The 22,065-nt window shown below is 35.4% G+C and overlaps 2 protein-coding genes across 29 annotated transcripts in view; one reads left to right on the plus strand and one right to left on the minus strand.

Moving 5' to 3' along the window:
* FUBP1 (far upstream element binding protein 1) overlaps positions 1 to 9,324 on the plus strand; it is a 40,328-nt gene extending 31,004 nt beyond the window's left edge. For 6 of the 21 annotated variants that reach the window (XM_038541597.1, XM_038541599.1, XM_038541590.1 and 3 more), the window contains 3 exons: positions 4,083 to 4,228; positions 6,794 to 6,840; positions 9,102 to 9,323. In XM_038541597.1, the coding sequence (XP_038397525.1) occupies positions 4,083 to 4,228; positions 6,794 to 6,840; positions 9,102 to 9,135 (227 nt within the window). In that variant the 3' untranslated portion in view covers positions 9,136 to 9,323. Of the gene's footprint in view, positions 1 to 3,942; positions 4,003 to 4,082; positions 4,229 to 4,606; positions 4,985 to 5,820 lie in introns of those variants that run through there. The other 15 variants (XM_038541592.1, XM_038541585.1, XM_038541587.1 and 12 more) reach the window with 11 other exon arrangements.
* Positions 9,325 to 9,508: 184 nt separating this feature from the next.
* The window catches only part of NEXN (nexilin F-actin binding protein), a 50,986-nt gene continuing 38,429 nt past the window's right edge, over positions 9,509 to 22,065 (minus strand). For 6 of the 8 annotated variants that reach the window (XM_038541605.1, XM_038541602.1, XM_038541603.1 and 3 more), the window contains 5 exons: positions 19,785 to 19,982; positions 17,058 to 17,279; positions 10,936 to 11,121; positions 10,346 to 10,706; positions 9,509 to 10,255 (listed from right to left, as the gene is read on the minus strand). In XM_038541605.1, coding sequence (XP_038397533.1) covers positions 10,242 to 10,255; positions 10,346 to 10,706; positions 10,936 to 11,121; positions 17,058 to 17,279; positions 19,785 to 19,982 — 981 coding nt within the window. In that variant the 3' untranslated portion in view covers positions 9,509 to 10,241. Of the gene's footprint in view, positions 10,707 to 10,935; positions 11,122 to 17,057; positions 17,280 to 19,784; positions 19,983 to 22,065 lie in introns of all 8 variants that reach the window. The other 2 variants (XM_038541604.1, XM_038541608.1) reach the window with 2 other exon arrangements.

The following is a 22,065-nucleotide window of genomic DNA, read 5'->3' on the forward strand; positions in this document are numbered from 1 at the left end:
TGTGTGGAGAAAAATATTATAGAAATAATTAAATAACACTATGTTTAACTTAATGTCCTCTTTAACCCCACCTTTTCTTTTTCTTCCCAGTTACAAGTTTTTCTGTAGCTTGACAGTGATTAGCTGTTAATTTATTGAGCAAAGGGGATCAGTTGAGTGATTGTCACATCTAAATCTTAAATAATGCTAAATTGTCAGGTCGTGAATGATAGCTACATAGTCAATCTATTTTTTCTTTTAAAAGTTTTTTTGTTAAATGACTGGTTGCTTAACTACCTTAATTTCTCTTGGGTGTATTACTTAAGATCTTTTTAAACAACCGCGCATAAGCAACCCTAAAGCATAAAACTAATATAGTTAGTTTTCTAGATTGATTTCTGTGTATGTATGTAAAGTAACCTATATACTCAATGTGAGGCTTGAACTCCACCCCAAGATCGAGTCACATGCTTTAGCTTTACTGACTGAGATAGCTTTAAAAAATTTTTACTGTTTAAGATTTATTTATTTTAGAGTGTGCATGAGCAAGGGGAAGAGGGAGAGAAGCAGACTCTGCTAAGTGTGGAGCCCAGCTCAGGACTTGATTCCCTGGACCCTGAGATCACAACCAGAGCCGAAATAAAGAGTTGGATGCCTGACTGAGCCATCCAGATGCCCTCAAGATTTTTAAAAAGGAAAAGAAAGTAAAAAAAAAAAAAAAAAAAAATTAGGTGCAAATGTTTATTTCCAGATCCAACTCCCTTATTTGGAGAGGCCAAGTTTGAACTCTTCCAGGCAGGGCTAGGATTTTTTTTAGGATTCTGGACATCCTAATTCCCAATCCAGTGCTCTCTTTACCAAACTAGGCAGGCTATCCCAGCTTTTGAAGCTAGATGTCAGCTTTTCCCATTAAGAACAGAAAATACCCAATACTAACACTATAAATTTGTTATTTCTGTATAGGTAAATAAACCTCTGGAAATGGAGTATTTATTTATTCATGAGAAACAGAGAGAGAGAGGCAGAGACACAGGCAGAGGAAGAAGCAAGCTCCATGCAGGGAGCCCAATGTGGGACTCGATCCTGGGTCTCCAGGATCACACCCTGGGCTGAAGGTGGTGCTAAACTGCTGAGCCACCCAGGCTGCCTGAAACAGGAGTTTTTAAGTTAGTTTTCTGGGAATAATTTAAAATTTCCTAAGATTAATACCAACAGAATTAATCAATTTAAGGATTTTATTGATTCATGAGAGAGACACACAGAAGGGGGCAGAGACATAGGAAGAAGCAGGCTCCCTGTGGAGAGCCTGATGTGGGACTCCAGCCCAGGACCCCGGGATCATGACCTGAGCCAAAGACAGATGCCCAACCACTGAGCCACCAAGGCTCCCTACCAACGGAATTTAGGAAAGAAATTCATAAAGATGAGACTATAGAGGGTTAATGAAGAAAATTTTAAGTCTTAATAAGGAATGGCAGCACATATGGAAGAGTAGGTACTTTTGAAGCTAGAATGACTTTGTAATAAACATCCTAAAGAGATCAGACAGGATTTCAGAGTAGAGACCAGCAATTGCCCTTTGAAAGAGGGCTAGTGAAGGCATTTTTTGAAAAGTTGGAAGTTGAGAAAGGCCCTTACGATGTTAAGCACTGATATGGTGGGTGGTAGAGAGTAAGTGGTTGTGGGAAAGATAGGTGTTTAGAGAGATAACTTAGAGTGAAATTGATTCAATCAGGTTTGGGTTTTGGGGTGTAATAATAGAATGTTACATATGAACTCTAGAGCAAGTCTTAACTCTTAAATGAAATGAAAGTAAAACCTTACATACTATAAACCTGTATGTAAATACTAAGTAATGTTCTAAAGTATAAACTATCTGACCTCAAAACAGTTTTTGAACCAAGAATAAAGGGAGCAAGCTAATTATGAAAAGGGCAGAGAGGCATAAAAGGCTAGAGGAGAGCCAAGTCTACGTTGATAGGAGTTCCTCCTTCACTTTGAGCAGGGCAAAATGAATCACCTCTGTCCCCCAGGTTGGAGGAATGAGTTGAGTTTTTCTTTGGACACCTCCAACATTGGAGCGTGAGGGGTTTTACACCTGAGTATTTGTTTCTCTTAGAGTCCAACATGTTTACCTTTCACTTCCCCCAGAAATATTTGAGTTAGGGGGGAGGGTGGGGAACATTTGAGTTTGATTAATTTTCTTAACGTGTCTCCTGTTTCTACCATCTTACAATGTCCTTTTGCCTCTGAAATGAATATCTCTTAAAATGATTAGTTCCTTTTTGTCAACCTGAAGTAGAAATTGTTGCTCTCTTAACCAAGTTTGGCTTCAAGTTAGCAGATTTTCAAATGTACAGTTTGTAAGAGACATAGTATGGTTTTATTACAATTGATACCTGGAATATGGCAGTTTGGCAGTTGTCTAAATACTGAAACCTGTTTCAGGTTTGCTTGAATTGTGTCTCAGAAAAAAAAAAATTTGTGTCCCAGGATCAAAATGTTAAACTCAACCTCAACTTTCTCTTTGAAAAGAATTAGGGAAAAAAAATAAGAGAATTTTGTTTATATTACATGGGATTTCTCTGCTGTTGCCTATATTTATAGAAGGGGGGTTTTCTTGGATTTTTAAAGTTACAAATGTTAAAATTTTATTAACTGAATTGGTTTTATTCAACCAATTATGTGATAGTGATAGACACTAATTTCTGCAACTGTATAAAGTTGCCTTGTTAAGGTAACATCCAACAAACATAACAGCTTTCTCTGTGTCTTTGCTTCAGTATTTTTTTAGCTAGCCATAATTCATCAGGTCAGGTAATTACAAGCTAAATAAAATTCTCAAAGGAGCTAAATAAGAAAACACCTGTTCTTTCTGCCCATCTTTTTATTTCAAAAACTTTTATACCTTCAAAAAATTGGAAAAATAGTACAGCAAACACCCATGTATTTATTGTGCCTGACCCTTTACAAAGTAAGTTGCAGACTGTTCTTAAATTATTTCAGTAATATTATCAATTATCAATAATACTCAGTTTCCCTGGTTGTCAAAAAAAGTTGTCTTTTATAGCTGTGTAGGTGGTGGTTTTGTTTGTTTTAATCCAGAGCCCATTTTATTTTTGTGCTTTGTATGTAGGTGGTTATGTCTTTTTATCTCTAAATTCAGAAAAGTTAACACTGTCTAGAAAAATAAAGCTGTTGAGTTTTGTTTTTCATTGGTCTTGTTACTTTGAACCTCTTCAGTAATTGGTTTTTATATCTTTTGTCAGGTTACTTTTAATATAGTTGTACTGTGATTTGAATCTTGTATTAAAACTTTCAACATCTGATAAAGGGTATGTTGAAGATTAGTCTTTGTACTTACAGTTTATAGGTTACTAATCAGGAAACAAAAATCTTGACCAGATCTTAAAATACAAAGTCTTAATAGCTTTAAGGTGAGTTTTGTGTTTCTCAAGAATGTTCTTTCTCTTCATCAAGGATTTATATTTTACTTTAAACCTCTAATGTAACATCCAAATGAATAAGACAAAAAAAAAAAAAAAAATGGTCTCCCTCCCCCATCCCTGCGCTCAACATCAGTACCAGGGTACCATAGATTGTTTACATGAAATACTTTACAAACTCCATTTAGAGCATTAATATTTACAAATTCTGTAATGAATCAAGATACCGAAATCTTTGCCTTTCTTAGTTAAAACTATATGAATGGTTTCGATTTTGCTTTTTATTAATAGTGATACTCTAGAACTAAAAGCTATGATTAATATAAGGCAAAAAGAAACAGCATTCTGATATTTTTTAATTATAAGAGTAGTTTTCTAATATTTAAAATAAAACAGGGCACTACTGAATATATAAAATAAATAAAACAGGAGCGATTCTGACCTTCTGTGCTTGTCTTTATAACCTGTACTTACAGTGGATATAATTTTGTATTAAAATTTAGGGGGTTTTTTTTAGGTCAACAAGGGCAGACACAAGATTATTCAAAAGCTTGGGAGGAATATTACAAGAAGCAAGGTATTGTTTTTATTAGAAATGAGATTCTTTTGGGCTTTTAGTTGTGGTTACAGCAACAAAGTTGTTCTGTTTTCTCAAAGGTCAAGCAGTTCCTGCTCCTACTGGTGCTCCACCAGGTGGTCAGCCAGATTATAGTGCAGCCTGGGCTGAGTACTATAGACAACAAGCAGCCTACTATGCCCAGACAAGTCCCCAGGGAATGCCACAGCATCCTCCAGCACCTCAGGTATACTAAACTTGCTAATGTATTGATTTCTACTCCAATCATGTTCTGCATGTTTACTGTTTTGTCTGTTTGGGATTATGTTTGCCTTTTTAATTTTTATCTGGCATAGCATAACTAAAGAAGTACTGTGGTGTACTGTTTGGGTTTTTTTGTTTGTTTTTTATAATGCTTTCTGGCATCTGAGTGCTGAATATTTCTACAATGCTTTTGATTTTAAAAATAAATTTTTTTCCCCCAGGGATTTGCAAATCATGCAAGAAGCCACCACCATTTATATTAACCAGTTTTTCTTTCTTAAAGGATTCACTCCTGAGTTAGCTCCATTTAAAGGATTTTCTTTAACTTTTTGTGTATTTCTTATGTATCTCTTCTGCACAGGGCCAATAATAAGAAGTGGACAATACAGTATTTGCTTCATTGTGTGGGGGAAAAAAACCTTTGTTAAATATATGGATGCAGACGACTTGATGAAGATCTTAATTTTGTTTTTGGTTTAAAATAGTGTTTTTTTTTTTTTTTTGAAAATGTACAAAATATCTATCACTACTGATAGGAGGTTAATATTTCTGTGTAGAAATGAAAATTGGTTTGTTTTTAGTATTTAGTGTAGATGTACACATTCCAGCAAATGTATTTGCAACTATTATGTGGTCAATGCTTTGTGATATAAATGTACTTTTTCAATGTATACTTTCACTTTTAAAATGCCTGTTTTGTGCTTTACAATAAATGATATGAAACCTCCTGTGTCGGTAAGTTGGATATGTGGGTATTTAAAGGTTCATAATTTCTTAGCAATGATAAATTAAGATACATATACACAAATATATAAGCTTTCCCCATGAAATATTAATTGAGTTTTTAAACACTGGCATGTTTTTTCCCCCTTGCAGTATAGTAGTAGATTGGAGGATCTTTTCCATTTATTGTATTTGGCTGTTTCAGCACAAGTAATCCTGATATCTTCATTTTTTTCCTTCTGTTTGATTAAAACCTGCATGTTTGTACAGTGATCTTTTGGCATACTTCCATTGCATTAACAGTGAAATTTCCTTTTATACATGACCACTGTTTCAGATCTGTACTGCTGCTATAACAGTTAACCTTTCTGTTCTTAATTTGATGATTACTTGATTTCCAAGACTGTTTCAGCATAACTAATTTTAAACAGTTTTCGGATAGTGAATATGAGTAGTTGAATAAGAAGTTTTTTCATGTAAAGAAACTTTCAATGTATACAATATTAGTGTGTTTCTTTTTAAATTTAGGGTAGAAAAGTAGTATGCAAAAAGTATAGCTACATGCATCTGCCATTGAAACATTATTGGGGTATGGAAATGTTCAAGCTTTTTTCTTTTTTTTTTTTCTTTTTGCAGTATAGATAAGCTTTGTTTTGTAAATGCACAAGTCCAATCATTGAATCAACTTAATTTTTATGTACTTGAAATCACTTTATTACTCTATAACACTCATGCTGAAGTTCTGATATTTTGTTGAAATCCATTGTTTACTCTGCATATTTGTTGGCTCTTTGCATATTAATATATTAGACTACATGCAAATACAGTCTGTCTTGCCATTGTCTGTTGAAGTGCAGGTTTGATCCAGCCAGTATAGAACTAGCTCTGTAGGGGTGAGGAGGACTGTGCTGTGTATCATCCTTGATTGTGTTCCTTCAAGGAGCATTGCACTGTAAGTACATCAGAATGACAAATTGATGAACTGCAACAGTATCTTTTTGTCAATGTTCCACATAATGTAAATGCCATACTTTGTGTGAATATTATGTTGGAATACAGTGCTGATATCTTGGAAAACCATAACTGCTTCTTAATTTAATATAGAATAATACATAGATCTGTATTTTTTTTTTAAGTGAGCTTAATGGGTAAGTATTTTTGATATGCTTTAGCTATAGCTAAAGAAAACTGATCATTAAATTGAATAGTATTACTCATTGGTGCTCCTAAAATATATTGCTTTTCAGTGTACAGTATGCATATCTTCTATATTAATATGAAAGACTTGAAATGTATCAGACAGAAGTGGTTTTCAGTTTGCAAATATTAAGCAATGTAGCAGTTTAACACCATTTCATGAATATAGTAGTTCTTTCATTGGTGGGGAGCACCAATTGTTCTGAATATACTATTAAGGGAGATGTACAAGGAACATAAATGTTGAGATTACTTATAGGGTAGAAAATAGTTCAGTTCATTATAGATATTTTGAAATGTTTTTGATTGTTTTTATAGAACCTGGAGTGACTTCCCTTGCCCTTATTTAGATATGGATATATAGTTCTAGTTTGAAGTTTAATAGTTAAGGAGTTAGTTATGTGTTATCTTTAAGAGTAGGGCTATTGACATGAACAATTTCAGTATTTTGCATGATACTGTTTATAGATGACCTTTTAGGAAAGTGGTGCATTTATTAATTAAACTGAAGAAATAGTTCAGTTGGATTCAATATCATAACTCACAAATTGGAGGCTGTTGATTTTGATTCATTTAAGGTTTAAAATCTTTATTAATTGCAAACAGTGCAATTATTTATACTTCACAGTGCCTTCCCAGACCTTCCACCTTAGGTTCTGCTGCAAAAAGCAACAGGTAAGCACAACCTAAGGACATATATAAATAAATATTTCAGTACATTAATGTTGTCCCTGTGAGGTTTTTGTGGTTGTGTAATTCAAAAGCAATCTGCTACTGCTTCCCCAAAATGTATTTTGTTATTTATGCTACCATTTCAGTGGAAAGTCTGTAAGTTGTTCAAACAACTGTTTACATTTCTGGGTAATGGTTTTTGGGGGTTTTTTTTTGGTTTTGGTTTTTGTTTTTTTATTAAAACAAAAAAGAAATGATGAGTAGATTGCTGCTGTAATTGAACTACATCCAAACTTTTTGTAATCTTTTCCCAACCATAGAAGGATTGTTCAAATTAAGAAAGGGCAATTACATACTTTTCTAGATTTAGGGTATCGCTTGGTTAGAAACTTTCAACAGCCTTCACAATCTTTTTAAGATTGACAGGACATTTTCTTTGCCCTCCAAAACTATGGAGTCTTTATTTTTTTTCTTGAAGTTTAATAATTCAGTAAGGACATTATGGGTCAGAGTTTTATTATGACTTTTTTTAGACCATTCAGTTTTCATAACTTTTATATACACTGAAAAAGGAAAAATTTATAAGGAATACTGGCAGTATGTTTTGATAAGGCATGTGCATCAGTGAAATGTTAACTGTATAGCAAATAACCTTTCATAATCTGTGTAGCAACCAATATTTTTCTGATTTATAATACTTTAATAACTGACGCTGCATTTTATTTTTGCCAGTTTAAAATGTTTGTGTTCTTATAGATGATTTTAACTGGTACCTATTTTGAGTTAAGATGAATGTATTAAAGCAGCATCATACCAGTTTTGTTTATTCAATTTCTAAAATGTGCTGATCCTTTTAAAAACTTCCTGCTTATCTCTACAACAAAGAAAAATATTCAAAAATACTGCCTTCATTTTCACACACAGTGCTGAAGATGCTGCAAGCACCAAATCATAGCTCATAAAATCAGGTCCTGAGATAGTTACCCATAAAGAGGAATCCTTTGAGTGTATGCCATTGGTGAGCCGATGAGCATGGACCATAGAAGGGCTCAATGTAGAAGGTAAAATTGGCAAATCATAATTGAGAAATATGAAATGTATTCCCATACATAATATGGTATAGGGTGTAATGTACCTGCTTTTGATCACTTTTCATTTTAAAGTGCTATTCGCTTAATCTTAAATGTTCCATGAACTGTTAAATTTTGTAAGTTAAGTAGTTGCTGCACCACATTTATGTGTGTGTATGTGTGTATTGTTTTAATGGTCAATGATAGGTATGTTAAGACTGATAAATATAAAGGAGCTCTTTGAATCTTTTAAGAGCCTGTCAAGTTTTGGTTAGTTGCAGTTTGCATTTTTAATAAAATACAGATGAATGCTAATAGATATTGGGGCATTGTTTCTATCTTCAAGAGTTTTTTTATTCATTACCATAAGCCTTCACTGATACTGCATTTTTTTAAATGGCGCTAATTTTAACCTTGAAATAAATGGAAAGCAGAAAAGGTGAGCCAGTTGACTTGAATGCAATGGATGTTAGGAGTGGTAGAAACAATGTTTAGATTGAAATTGATTTATTTTACTTAGCACTTAAAAACTTGACGATGTGTTTTGTTTTTTAAAGATATTATAGTGTGGTCATACGTAGAATTCTTATGGTTTGATGTTTCTTTTAGAAATGAAAAGTATACTTTTATTTTTAATTAATGAAAATGGTTTTAATACTAAAACAAGTGATTTAATACTAGTTGTTTATAAACATTGTAAAATATTTCCTTAGACAAATACCTTGGTAGTTAATTCATAAGGGTGGGGTTTGGGTAGGAGTAGCAGAGTTACCTTAAGAGGGAAATAGGAATATATGCACAAATGATAACATTTGTTTGAATACTCTGCCAGGAAAACCAGTTCTATCTGCAGACATCTGTTGTCTAGAATAAGGATGTAGAAATGATCAATGAGGATGTCTTTTTATTTTCTGAAAATTCTGCCTCATTTAAAATGTATTTTAACAATACCTAAAGATGATTTTCACTCTGAAAATAACCTTATTTTTTGTTTAGTCACTTGAGTTTTCTTGCCACAGTATAAACTTCTGAGGGATTTTTTTAAATTGGTGCTTTTAAGAAGCAGATCCCAAGGTTTTATTTTCTTCAATGATAGCCCTATAGAAACTCTTAAATGTATTTGCGCATATATCTATATATTTTTTCTTATGCATGCTCGATGCATTTTCGTCCTGAGAAAAGTGTTCTCTACAGAAACTACCCGTGTGTAAAAAGAAGATTGGCTTAAAATGGCTACTGTGATGGGAACAGTGTCTTAGGGAGATGCAGCTTGGACTTGAGGTAAATTGAATACTTTACAAACTGTGGTTTAGAGTTTGCTTTAATGACATTGTATGTAAAAGGGCACATGATTGCTGTAATTTTGTATTGATTATGGTTTCTTCAATAAAAAAATAAATGTACATTGACAATTATTATAAAGGAGTGTTTTGTTTCTCAAATACTGAAAGCCTCTTTTTTAATACAGAAGTTATTACTTTATTATGGATTTACATTGTAAAATAAAGTTGTCCTCCAGAAAACTAAAATACAAAACAGCTTGGTAATAGAACAATTATTTATAGACCCAAAGACCAGATTTTAAAATTGAAGATTGTTCCTTTTTTTTTTTTTTTTTTTTTTGCCTCAGATCTTGGGTGTTTTTTCCTACATAAACTACTGATACAAAGTTTTCTCACTAAAATATAATTTGTTCAGGCAAGAGCACAACATAAATTGGCTTCGTAAGCTTGAATATATATTACACACATTTGAAAAGTAATGTTAATATTTTGTTCTTAACACTCAGAACCCTATTAGGTAGGCAGGCAGGCAGTGGTTTCCAGTAAATTTTCCCTAGTAATTGTTTAAGAGTCTTTTGTTCTCCATGCCCCCCCCCCCCCTTTCCCCATCTGGTTCAGAAAGACGTATATTCAGGAAAACTCAAGTTGATAGACTACAAATTCATTAAGTCTCTGCTATTTCAGGCTAATTTTAGGTGTAAATAGCTCAAAAAAATGACATTCTTTCATGCAAAATAATGTATTTTATTTGAGTTTTAAAACATAATTGCTGTGAACTTAGAATAATGGAGTAAAATTTCCACATTACCCCCATTAAATACACATTAACTTCTACATAATATGGCGATGAATCTGGTGATCATTTGGAAAGGAAGAAGATATTCCTTTAGATGGGCTTGTGTTTTGAAGACTATTATGAAAAGGAATAAAAAGTCAACCCAATGGCACTTCTGGTTTCCATTTTTGGCCCCGCCACAGAAAACATGGATGTAGTAAGAAAGTGGGGGGAGGAGGGGTAGAGAGAGAGAGTTCCAGGGAGAGGGAAGGGGAGCTAGTAGTCGTCAGCTAAAAAAGAGAAGAAGAAAAGTGATTTATTTTAAAAGGAAAAAAATTTTAAATAGAATAAAAGTTCTAGATTAAATGATTAATTCTTACTTTCAATTGTAAGAATACAGGTACTAGCCGCAGAGCCCTTGTTGTTGACTGCTTTACACATATACTCCCCCTCATCTTCTGGGAAGGTTTCTGGTAAATAAAGGCAGTAAGTTTCTCCTCTTTCAATATATTGATAGTCTTCTCCATCCTGCAGTATTTCTCCTTCAAACCACCAGGTGATTTCTGGTTTGGGTTCTCCTGTTACTTTAACAGTAAATCTAACGGGCTCACTGTCTACAACCGATGTGTTTTTTAGAGGCTTCTTGAACCATGGAGCTCCTGATCTCGTTTGCTCCTCATCTTCAGTAGTGGAGCCATTCATGATGCTACCACTGTCCTCCTCTTCTTCCTCTTCTCTTTTCTATATTAAAATAAGTGCATTCAAGTTGGCATTTAAAGTAGCATTTTCAGGACCATTGTTTAGTAATAGAATTTCATAGATAAGTGGGTTTTTGCTTCACAAAGAATATGTAAATATTACTACAACGTGTTCTTTATAAAACATTCCACTAACCTGAAACCTATTAAAATTTTTTTAATCAAAATTTTAAGAGCATATTTAAAAAATAAAAGATACGTAAGCCTGGTACCTTCTGTAGTGCTGCATCAATTTCCTTTTGTTCAAACTGCATCCGTAATAACTTTTGTTCTTCAATTCTTCTTTGTTCTTCTTCTTCTCGTGCCTTAGCCATTTGTTCAAATCTAGCTTTCATATTCACTTTATGAGTAAATGGGGCCTCACTTTTTTTTGCAGGCTTGACATCGACATCTTCTTCCTTTATGAAAGTGGGCCAAGAATAAAAATTGCTTGTTTTCTGGAAACCAACAAGAGCTAAAGCATTAATAGTTATGAAGTTTCATTTATAAGTACAAAAGAATCAACCATGTTTGGTTTAGATATTTGTGCTATACTTGGACATGGAGATTTTCACTATCTCCTAATTTGGGAAAGATGAAAGTTTTGGGAAACATTCTTCTGACAATTAGAACCCTTTTCTCCCAGTGTAAAGGTCATACAATAACACTGGAGTCCCCGTGTATTTGCTCAGCCAACTCTGCTAGCTGACAGTATTGAGTAGCAGAAAGAGTGGGAATGTTATATATGGTAACAACTGTTAAAATACTCCCTTGTCACAATATTATCCATCACTCTTCACCGTCTATAATGCAGAGAATGGAATTTCTGTTACTTCCTGCTTCATGATTTCCTTCCTCACCCTTCGTAGCTAATAACTGTCCTGGGGATTAATTCCGTCCAGCAAAGTTTACTGATGGTGAAACGGCAGACAAGAATGTTTGCAGGCAGGATACATGGGAAGACAACTGTTGAAAGAGGCAATGGCTGGAGTTGGAAGTAGGTGGTTAGTCATCTATTTTAGGGTGTTGGAAAACATAAGGGGTTGAAGAGCAGAGTTTCAACTGTTAAGTGTTGAGTCTACAAAACTGGTGATGAGATCACTGGTGACTTGAGGGCAGTTTTAATAGAGGGGGACTATAGGTACTGTTAATTCAGGGTTTCTAAAGTACTTAAGTTGACTCTGGGTTTCTATACTTAGACTTTTATGGTTCTGTCTGGAAATCTCACCATTTAGATTTCATACTACTATGAGGAAACTGCTTCAGGGATACCACATCCAACAAAAGGAAATTCTGAAACAAGCTCTGAAATAATTGCCTATATAAGAAAAATCTTGGTGCATGGATATTTTGTATCAGTTTGAGGTATTGTAGCTCAGTTCCAATGAATGTAGGAGAAGGAGTTGAATAGTTTTTCTTCTCTTGAATCAGATTTTTATTTAAATGTTGGCAATTCCTAAAACATCAGATACAACCAAATACTTAATGGGTAAATTCTACTACTCATGCCATTAACACAAATATTTCAGTTTGAAATGATAAACCTCTAACGCCTGTTGAAAATGCCAGACTACAGTTAATTGCTCACGAATGATGTTGCTATGATTTTTTTTATTACTAAAAAGGTTAAAAGATACTACAGTTTTATTTCATTCTTTCCTTACCAAATGTTCAAAATACAGTGTTTCAGCGGGTAGGATAATTGCTATTGTGACTGGATCCCCTCCCAAGTTAACTTGCTTTCTGGATTTTAGGATAAAAAGTTTGCAAATTCCTGTTACTCCTTGAGCTACTTCAAACCTGCCTTTAGAAAATAGATTCAGTGAGAGAATTCCTCATAAACTGGGAGAAAGTTTACAGTCTTTGAATTATTAAATACGAGTGTTGCTTTTTCTTGAATCCTTGTAAAGGCAGGTTTAAAATGTTTCTGGGAAATGAATCTACCAAGAGTCGTGATAAATGGAATGATTTTTGTTCTCTAGGTGCATTCTTAGGGTATTGATACCTACACCACATGAATATCGAAGCATAGTGAAGTTCCAGCAGTGAACTTGAGATAACACTGAGCATTACAAATGTTTTTGGAGTATGCCTTATTGGAAAACTAGAAAGCCAAACACCATAAGGCAATAAAAGCAACTTAAATTCCAAGTGACGGGACAGCCCAGGGGGCTCAACGGTTTAGTGCTGCCTTCGGCCCAGGGCCTGATTCTGGAGACTCAGAATCAAGTCCCACATCAGGCTCCCTGCATGGAGCCTGCTTCTCCCTCTGCCTGTCTCTGCCTCTCTCTCTCTCTTCACTCATGAATAAATAAATCTTTAAGAAAGAAAAATAAATTTCAAGTGAGGGACACCTGAGTGGCTTACTGGTTGAGCGAGTATCAGCCTTGGGTTCAGGGTGTGATCCCCGGGGTCCTGGGATCGAGTCCCGCATTGGGCTCCCTGCATGGAGCCTGCTTCTCCATCTGCCTGTGTCTCTGCCTCTCTCTCTCTCTCTCTCTCTCTCTCTCTCAATAAATAAATAATAAATAAATAAAATCATTTTGAAAAATAACCAAGTGACTGGTATAGATTAAGGGCTACAGATTGCTGGGGTGGAATTCTTTGATCAGGAGAGGCTACGTGGATGAGGTAGACCTTGAAAGATGTCTGGAAGAGAAGAAGATACACTGAACATGGACATTTTTAAAGAAGAAACCAGATAATAACAGATTGCTGAGGGGGGAGGAAGTCCTCCAGAAGCTGATTCCACTCAATGCCCAAACTATGCTAACAAGTTTTGTGTTTTTTTAAAGGATTATTTATTCACGATAGAGACATGGGCAGAGGGAGGAGAAGCAGGCTCCATGCAGAGAGCCCAATGTGGGACTCGATCCCAGGACCCTGGGATCGCACCCCAGGCTAAAGGCAGACACTTAACCACTGAGTCACCCAGGTGTCCCTGTGCTAACAAGGTTTTTTTTTTTTTTTTTTAATTTTTATTTATTTATGATAGTCACACAGAGAGAGGGAGGGAGAGAGAGGCAGAGACACAGGCAGAGGGAGAAGCAGGCTCCATGCACCAGGAGCCCGACGTGGGATTCGATCCCGGGTCTCTAACAAGGTTTTAAAGGTGATCTCAGTGACCTTTAATCTAAAGAGAGGATAGGAAGGATCACATCCTTCACAGTCTCATGGGTTCCAGGAGATCATGCAGGGAAGCAAGAGCATGCTGACAACTTTTCTTTACCTTTTGTGATATATTTTTCTGAACTGATCTTATGATCCGACCATTAAATGTTGATGTTCTCCAGTTTTATCATTGACCTTCCAACTATTAACTCTTTGATAATTTTTAAGATTGATTTATTTTAGAGAGTGGGGTAGGGGTGGAGGGAGAGAATCTCAAGCAGATTCCCAGCTGAGCACAGACCTCATGACCCTCAGATCATGACCTCAACTGAGCCACCCAGCACCGTAGGCACCTAACTACTTTGATACATTTAAGTTCTATCCATAATAGTTACAATCTATAGTTCGAGCCTCTCACCTGAATTCAGTACCTATGCTCCAGAATGCCTGTATCTTATCCAAATATAGCTCAAACTTTATATGTACAAAACTATTCACCGGCCTCCAGATCTCCTGCATTCTCTGTAGTATCATCCAGTTTCCCTGGTAATCTTGGAAGTAATGTTGGGCTTCTCAGTAAGCACCTACCCATAAGCAGCCTGTTACCCAGTTTAGTTAAAAGTTGGGTCCATTTCTCTCCCTGGACCCTAACTTTATGCCTTATTCCTGTTTTTCAGTTCATTCTCCATGATCCCAGAATTCTTTAAAAATACAAGCTTTTTATTACTCTATCCAAAAACTAATTGTTAGCATTATTCCCAGATCATAGCCCTTGCAAGGTTCAAAACCCCCTATCATCCATTATACTATGAACCATGCCTTTGAGCAAAATTTCCATTCCCCAGATATATTTTTACAACCTTCATACAAAGGTTGTAAAGAGAGTCCCATTCGTTCGACATTATTTCTCCTAAGTTCTATTCAACCTTCACACTTAGCTTACGTCATTTTCTCTGCCCTGTTAAACCTTCCTAGGAATACTGACTCCATCCTATTTTTTAAAGATTTTCTTTATTCATTAGAGACACAAAGCAGCCAAGACGTAGGCAGGAGAAGCAGGTTCTCTGTGGGGAGCCTAATGCCAGTTCACAACCTGAACCAAAGGCAGATGATCAATCACTGAGCCACCCAGGTGCCCCCTGACTCCATCCTATTTGATCCTGTAGCATTAAATATATAACTCCTATTTTAGCACTCAATGCTAAAATTATTTTTCTATATTTCATCAGGCTGAACTTTTTGAGGGCATATTATATCACTTTCATGTACCCAAAACAACACAGGGCCCAACCTGGAAGATGTTAGCAATAGCATTTGCTTTAGGCAGTGACAAAATAGTTTATTTCCAACCAGTCCAGGCTCTTAAGTCCTCAAGGTTTAGCGTATGTCACACAGAGTTCAAATGCATACCAACTTTGGGGCACCTGGGTGGCGCAGTTGGTTAAGCAACCAATTCTTGGTTTCATCTCAGGTCATGATCTCAGTTGTGGGGTCGAGCCCCACATCGGGCTCTCCGCACTCAGCACTGAGTCTGCTTAGGTTTATCTCCCTCTCCTGCCTCTCCTCCCACCTCTCACTCAAAAATAAATCATTTTTAAAAATGCATATCAACTGCGTTGATGAATATCTGATGTTCCACAGTATCTCCATTTGTCTAAAATACCTATGCTTTCTCTTCCTCCTGAGCTCTTTATTCCCATATTAACTATGTTCATGTATACCCATTTTAATTCCTTTCCCTCCCCTCGTCTCCACCACCATTCCCAAATCTTCTACATATTGGTTTTTTTTTTTTTTCCATTCCTAGTTCAAACCCTCATCAGGCCTTCTCTGACCATCCTGTACAAAATTGTACCCTACATCATTAATCTCCATAGCTTTTACTTACTACCCAATAGTTTTCCATCCTCTCTGTTAGATTCTAAACACTAGTGAACTACTACTATAAACAGAGTGAACTACTTAATGTTCACTATAGGAGCAAGGACTGCAGGTTTATTTACCAATGTATGTAGTCCCAGTGTCCAAAACAGTCCCTGGAACCTAGTAGGCATTCAAATAATTTTTTAATGCTTGAATCTAAAACCAGCTTCAGTATGATCTAGGTATAAAGGTGCCTATTTTATATTATCACTCCATGTTTTAAAAATCTCTTCAATGAGTAGTAGTAAAGCAGAGTTCCTTAACATGGCATTTAAGACCTTCCAGGACCATCTCTTGCTAGCATCTTCATCATTATCTTCTGCTGTTCTTACACGCTGCTTGCTTCAATAATAACGAACTGGTTACAGTTCCAAGAATTTGCATATAATTTCCTATTTCTTTTAACTCACAGCTTCCTCTGGAAGTCTGCCCAACTTCCCACACCTACTTTATTAGTTGAATATTTGATGAAAATTCATTGCTAGAAGAACATACGCTAAATGGTGTTGGGGATTACAAAATGGCAATTCAGGCAGAAAATATTTTCCAGATTCTATTTAAAGCAAGATTCATAATCATGGAACTAGACCTTAGGCTGGAAGGAACATTATAGGTCATCTAGTAATTGCCACCTTTTGAACATTTGGAGGTACTTCAAATTCATGTCATCTGAATTCTAATTTAGGCTCTGCCACTGAATTATTGGCATGACTTTGAGCAGATCATTAAGCTTTTACTGGCCTCATCCTTAAATAAGATAAGTATGAATAATCTCTGGAGTTTATTTTAACCTATAGGTACACTGGTTCTTATGATTCAAACTATTACTTGTGCCAATAAATATTTTTAAACTATATAAACTATTTTTTTCCAGAGTGAACTACTTAATGTTCACTATAGGCTTTAATTCTAATAAAAGCCATTTTGCAACAATGCTGGAGTGAGAAAATCTTTCAAAGTCTCTTAAGATCTTAATGTGCTTTTGCTCTTTGGCTCTCAGATTATTATATATAACATACCTATGGTTAACTAGAAGTACCAAAACTTATTTCACAGTCAATGTTAGGGATCCCTGGGTGGCTCAGTGGTTTGGTGCCTGCCTTTGGCCCAGGGCGTGATCCTGGAGTCCTGGGATCAAGTCCCATATTGGGCTCCCTGCATGGAGCCTGCGTTTCCCTCTGCCTATGTTTCTGCCTGCCCCCCCCTCCCCCGTGTCTCTCATGAATAAATAAATAAAATCTTAAAAAAAAAGTCAATGTTATATTTCTGTTAGATTCATCATAATTACTGTACCATAATTATTACATATAAAATAGTATACCTCATGAAAGTTTTCTGCTTCTCGCTCTTTAATTTCAAGGTCAATTGCTCTCCTTTTTGCTCGTTCTTCTTCTATCTTTTTCTGTATTTCTTTTTCAGACAATTGTCCAATCTTTTCAAACTTGCTTTTTAGATTTTTAGCTTGAATAGAGCCACTTCTTTTCAATTTGATTAATTCTTCATATTCCCTACTCAATTCAAAGGTTTCATGTTCTTCCTCTTCCTTCAAAAAAAGATTTTTATATATTAAATACCAGAAAATTAGTTTGTATAATAAACCATCCAAAAAGTGTTCATTTCTTATTTGAAGCCAAAAATAAAGCTTAAATAATAACCTCTTCCCTAAATACAATGTTGAAATTTACTGATTAAAAGAAAACACTACGAATTTAAGACTTTAGGTAACATCTTATTTTAAAATATTATTTTATCATGAAATATGGCTCAAAACTTCATTAAACATTCCATTAACCTTCTAAAACTAAAATATGCATATCAAATTAGCTTTTACTAGAAAATGTAGGAAAATCTGCGTTGACAGAAAGATGAAGAGCTATACTTGAATGAACACTGGGCTGGGGAGTCAGATACAAGTCTAGTTCTGATTCTGATACCATGTGGCCTTTTGCCTTGTTACTTAGCCCCCCTGGACATGATCTTTTTTTTTCTTTTTTCTTTTTTTTTTTTTTAATCTCTGTGTTGAGCCAGAGTATCCTAAAGTTCCTCCTGCCTTTGTTTTGATGATAGCCTAATGTTAAGTATCACTCTTAATACTCAGGTTAACTGAATGAAACCTTTGTATAATACAGTTTGGCAAAATCCCTACATTTTGATACATATCACTTCTATTCTCAATTTTATTCTTCCAAGAAAGACAGAAAAGGAGGCAACCAAAATTGGTTCCAATTCTTTAAACCATTTTATCTTAAATGTTCTTTATTCTGATTTCCGTTGGCTTTTCACGATTTATTGCTAGTTCTTTGTATACTTCTCATGCTAAACCCTAATCTCACTATATGAAGTGTCAAAAAAAATTTGCAGTTATCCCTGGTACACTTTTCCCGGAGAAGACCTAGAGTTTGGGGAAGGGGGGCTAGAGAGGTGGAATGAAGGTGTGGACGAGTGGGGTCACAGTGGATGACACGACAGGAGGTTAATTTCTTGGTTCAACTGTAGGGAAAACAGAACTTATTCCTTTATTCTGTCTTCACTTTTTAGTCTATGTGGGTGAAAACAGACAACTCCTAAAATAATAGAAACCCAACAAATTTGTTAAGTACCTCATATCACATTGGTTCCCAAATCATTTGGTCAAAATTAATGATTGAACTAATACAAATACAATTTAGAAGTTTTTCTAGACAATTCATTTTCGGGATCCTTTATAAAATAAATGCTATTACATTTAAAAAAATTTTAAAGCTAGAGCTTGGAATATTTCCCTACAGCATATTCATTATATTTTGTTATTACCTATATATTTATGTAGTATTTGTAGTCTCTTGGTTGTCTGGGGCAAGGAAGTATAAATATCCCCACAGGCCCATTGCCCTGACCCATAACAAGAGAGGCAACTTGTAGGAGATTGCAACCTCTGCATAGGATCCCACTCGATTCCTAGATCAGGAGTTGGCAAGAAGTCCCCACCAAGTTGCCTGCCAAACATGCTATGTCACTGCCAGTTTGAGTCTGGGACAACCACTGCTCATTTCCCCCAAGTCACGAGGCTATGTGCTGATGATTCCCAACCCTGCTGCCAAGAGCTTCCCCCATCAGAGCTGATGCCCACCTTTCTTTCTCCCCTCTTCCACCTACACAATTGGCCATCCAGATGGAGGGTGGCAGCTGTGGGGAGGAAATGATTGGGGCCTTGGGGCATCAGGAGGTGGTAAAAGGCTTCCGAGAATGCACCATAGAGAGCAGGGGACAGCAGGAGGTTTGAGTGAGCTGGGGCTGTAAAACTCCAGCACATGCTCCATTGTCCAATCAGCTTTCACTTACAACACACAAAGGTAAAATTACAGAAGTTTTAATTAAATTTTGATTTTTAAATTTCACCTTAATTAAAATTTTAAATTAAAAATCAAGATGGCATCAAACCTGATGCACGGCCTGTCTGAGCATGGGTCCCTGTGAGGGCACGAATTGCATGCCCAAGAAGCTGACCTTGTACAATATATTTATGTAGATACATATTTATATATTTAATTCATTTCAATACTAGAGAAATCATAACTAAAATATTTATCATCAGAGTTCTTTTAATTTAGTAAAATAAAATGACTCGAAGACTGGCCAAACTGATGTTTCTATTAGTAGTATCAATGGTATTCTTGTAATTTTATTCTGATTAATCAGTTTATTTGTTTCAAGGAAAATAAATATAACTGGGCATATTAAGCACTCTAGGAAATAGTTCTCCATCACAATGTAACCCCACAATTGTTTACTCTGAGGCACTTAGTAAGTAAATATTTACTTAAGGTGCAACAGTAACATCTCGGTCACATGCAATCATATGTTTTAACCTAGTAAAGAAGGAGCAGACTTATTGCAGGCTTGAAAGTGCACATAACTATGCCACAACTTGGACTAAGTGCCTCGGAGTATACTGAGTGTCCTTTATGTGAATAATAATAATTAGAAAGTTACCATGAGATACTACATGTAAAATACTTACGTTAAGAACTATCTGGAGAATATAAATGAGTATTTCTTAAAATCTCACCTCTCCCATTTCTTGTCTCAGTTGTTCAAATTCCTGTTTTTCCATCTCTAGCTTATGCTTCCTTTCCTCCTCTGTTCGTCGTTTTTCTTCTTCCATTTTTTGTTTTAATAATTCCTCAAAATTAATTTCCAGTTTTCCCGGTGTAAGAGATTCTTGAGAAATTGTTTTATACATCTCTGGGAAGTCATCATCTACTACCTATTTAAAATAATTCTTTCAGTATTTTTTGCCAAAATTACATAAACTAAAAAGATTTTTTTTTTTATAGAAACTGTGATTACTTGAGTAGAAAGTTTTCACTCTGAACTAGATATCTGGAGACCCAAATCTTCAAAAGAATAGAACAATAAACAAGGGGGAGATTACTAGGAAATACAAGACTAAGGAATTTTGTGGTTAGAAAGGAAATGGTGACCATCTGTTCTCCACTCCAATAAACACAAAGAAATCCTCTGAATTTGTATAATGAGTAATTTGAATTAGGTATTAATATTTTTTGAACCTGAGAGCACTTTTAATTGAATTAAAATGAATTTCCATTCTGGTAATTAAAATAGAGCATTTCCGTTAAATCATGGTTTTGTCTGAATGAATTAGATAACCCATCATGATTCCTTCATAATCAGGTAAACATCACTTTTAGTGCTGTAATTTTTTTTTCACTAACTTACTGTCTGGCTAATTAAATAATAACAGTTAATACTTACTTAGAGCTGCCATGTAAAATCCAAGCACTTTACATATATTGACTTATCCAGTCCTATAACCCTATGAAGTAGATATTAACATCCCTCATTTTATAGATGAGAAACTGAGCCACTGAAAAGTACTTTTCCAAAGTCAACACAAATATTAAGAGGCAAAGGTGGGATTCAAAACTTCAAAAGTCTAATAAAATTGTAAATAGTGATTTAGACTATCTTTTTGTAATTTCATGAATTACATGTCCTAATTGCCATTAAGTTGTGACCTTGGGCAAGTTACCCAGCCTCTGTGAGTTTCCCTATCTGTGACAAATTTCATATAGTTGTCATGAGAATCAAAGTTTGGAAACACTTAGCAGTGTGCCTGATACCCAATGGGAAGCTCCCAATGGCAGTTTTATTATTACATTATAATTCCCTGTAATAAAGGCAATCCCTAAATCACAAATAGGAACTTTGCTTTTAAATTCCTGATTTGTGGTACACGATACATTTTACCTATGAAAACCAGTTACCCAATTCGGTTTTTCTGTCCCCTGAAAGTAGATACATAAACCTCTGGCTTGAATTATGACCCTATGGCTAAAGGAGACATAGGGGAATAAGAAGACAAAGGGTAGTTATTTGTTCCCAGTTTTATATATGATAGGCTTTACCAGAGAGTAAGTTCACCTCAGAAACAATGTTTATATGGTCTTACAATCCAAAGACTGCCAAAAATTTGTATTAATATATGAGTTAACTGAGCTGTAATACAAAATTAAAATATGGCCCTGGTTAAGAAAACATAAATCAAAGAAAAAGTTTCTCTTTCCTGATACAGAAATGCCTCTAGGAAACTAGAGTTTTGGTTTAATACAGTGTTCCTTCCCTGCACTTTTTCTGCTAGTGAATCATGGCAGTTTCAGCTTAAACAACTGCTCCTGGGACTAGCTCTCCTTATCTTCACAGCTACTGCTTGTCTATCACTTATGAACCTGCTTATTCTCCAAAATTTAAGTATAATTAAACTTCACCATTTTTATAGAGTTTCTGTGTAGAAATCATTTGTGAATCAAGGATTACCTAGTAATACACATAAGATAGTTTTAAGGGGCACTTAAAACTTCTGGCTGGCTCTGTCCGAAGAGCATGCAACTCTTGATCTTGGGCTTCTCAGTTCAAGCCCCACGTCAAGGGTAGAGTTTACTTAGCAAGTAAATAAGTCAATTGTTTTTTAAAGAGACAGTTTTAACACATGCCACAAACATTAATTAGGAAATCTGTTATGCTAGAATGCTTTGTGCCGTGTGCCTGACAGTCTCAGCCTCATGAGTGAGAACGACGGTTTGTAGGCAACATTACAGTGTGCGTGCTACGCCACAATAGTTATGAAATGCTATAGGAACTTGTGTTCCAACTGGTTTGGAACTCATGTTCTCAGAAAAGGCTTCCCAGAGGAAACAGAATATATGAATAGGAGACAGCAGAGCATAGGGAAAGGAAAGAGGGGCATGTTTCATTCAGCATTTATGAAAGTTCAGAGATAGACGAGAGCCCAGTATTTTGAAGAAATTGGGAGAAAGTATGTCTGGAAC

Source organism: Canis lupus, chromosome 6 (assembly GCF_011100685.1).
Source record: "Canis lupus familiaris isolate Mischka breed German Shepherd chromosome 6, alternate assembly UU_Cfam_GSD_1.0, whole genome shotgun sequence".
NCBI lineage: Eukaryota > Metazoa > Chordata > Mammalia > Carnivora > Canidae > Canis > Canis lupus.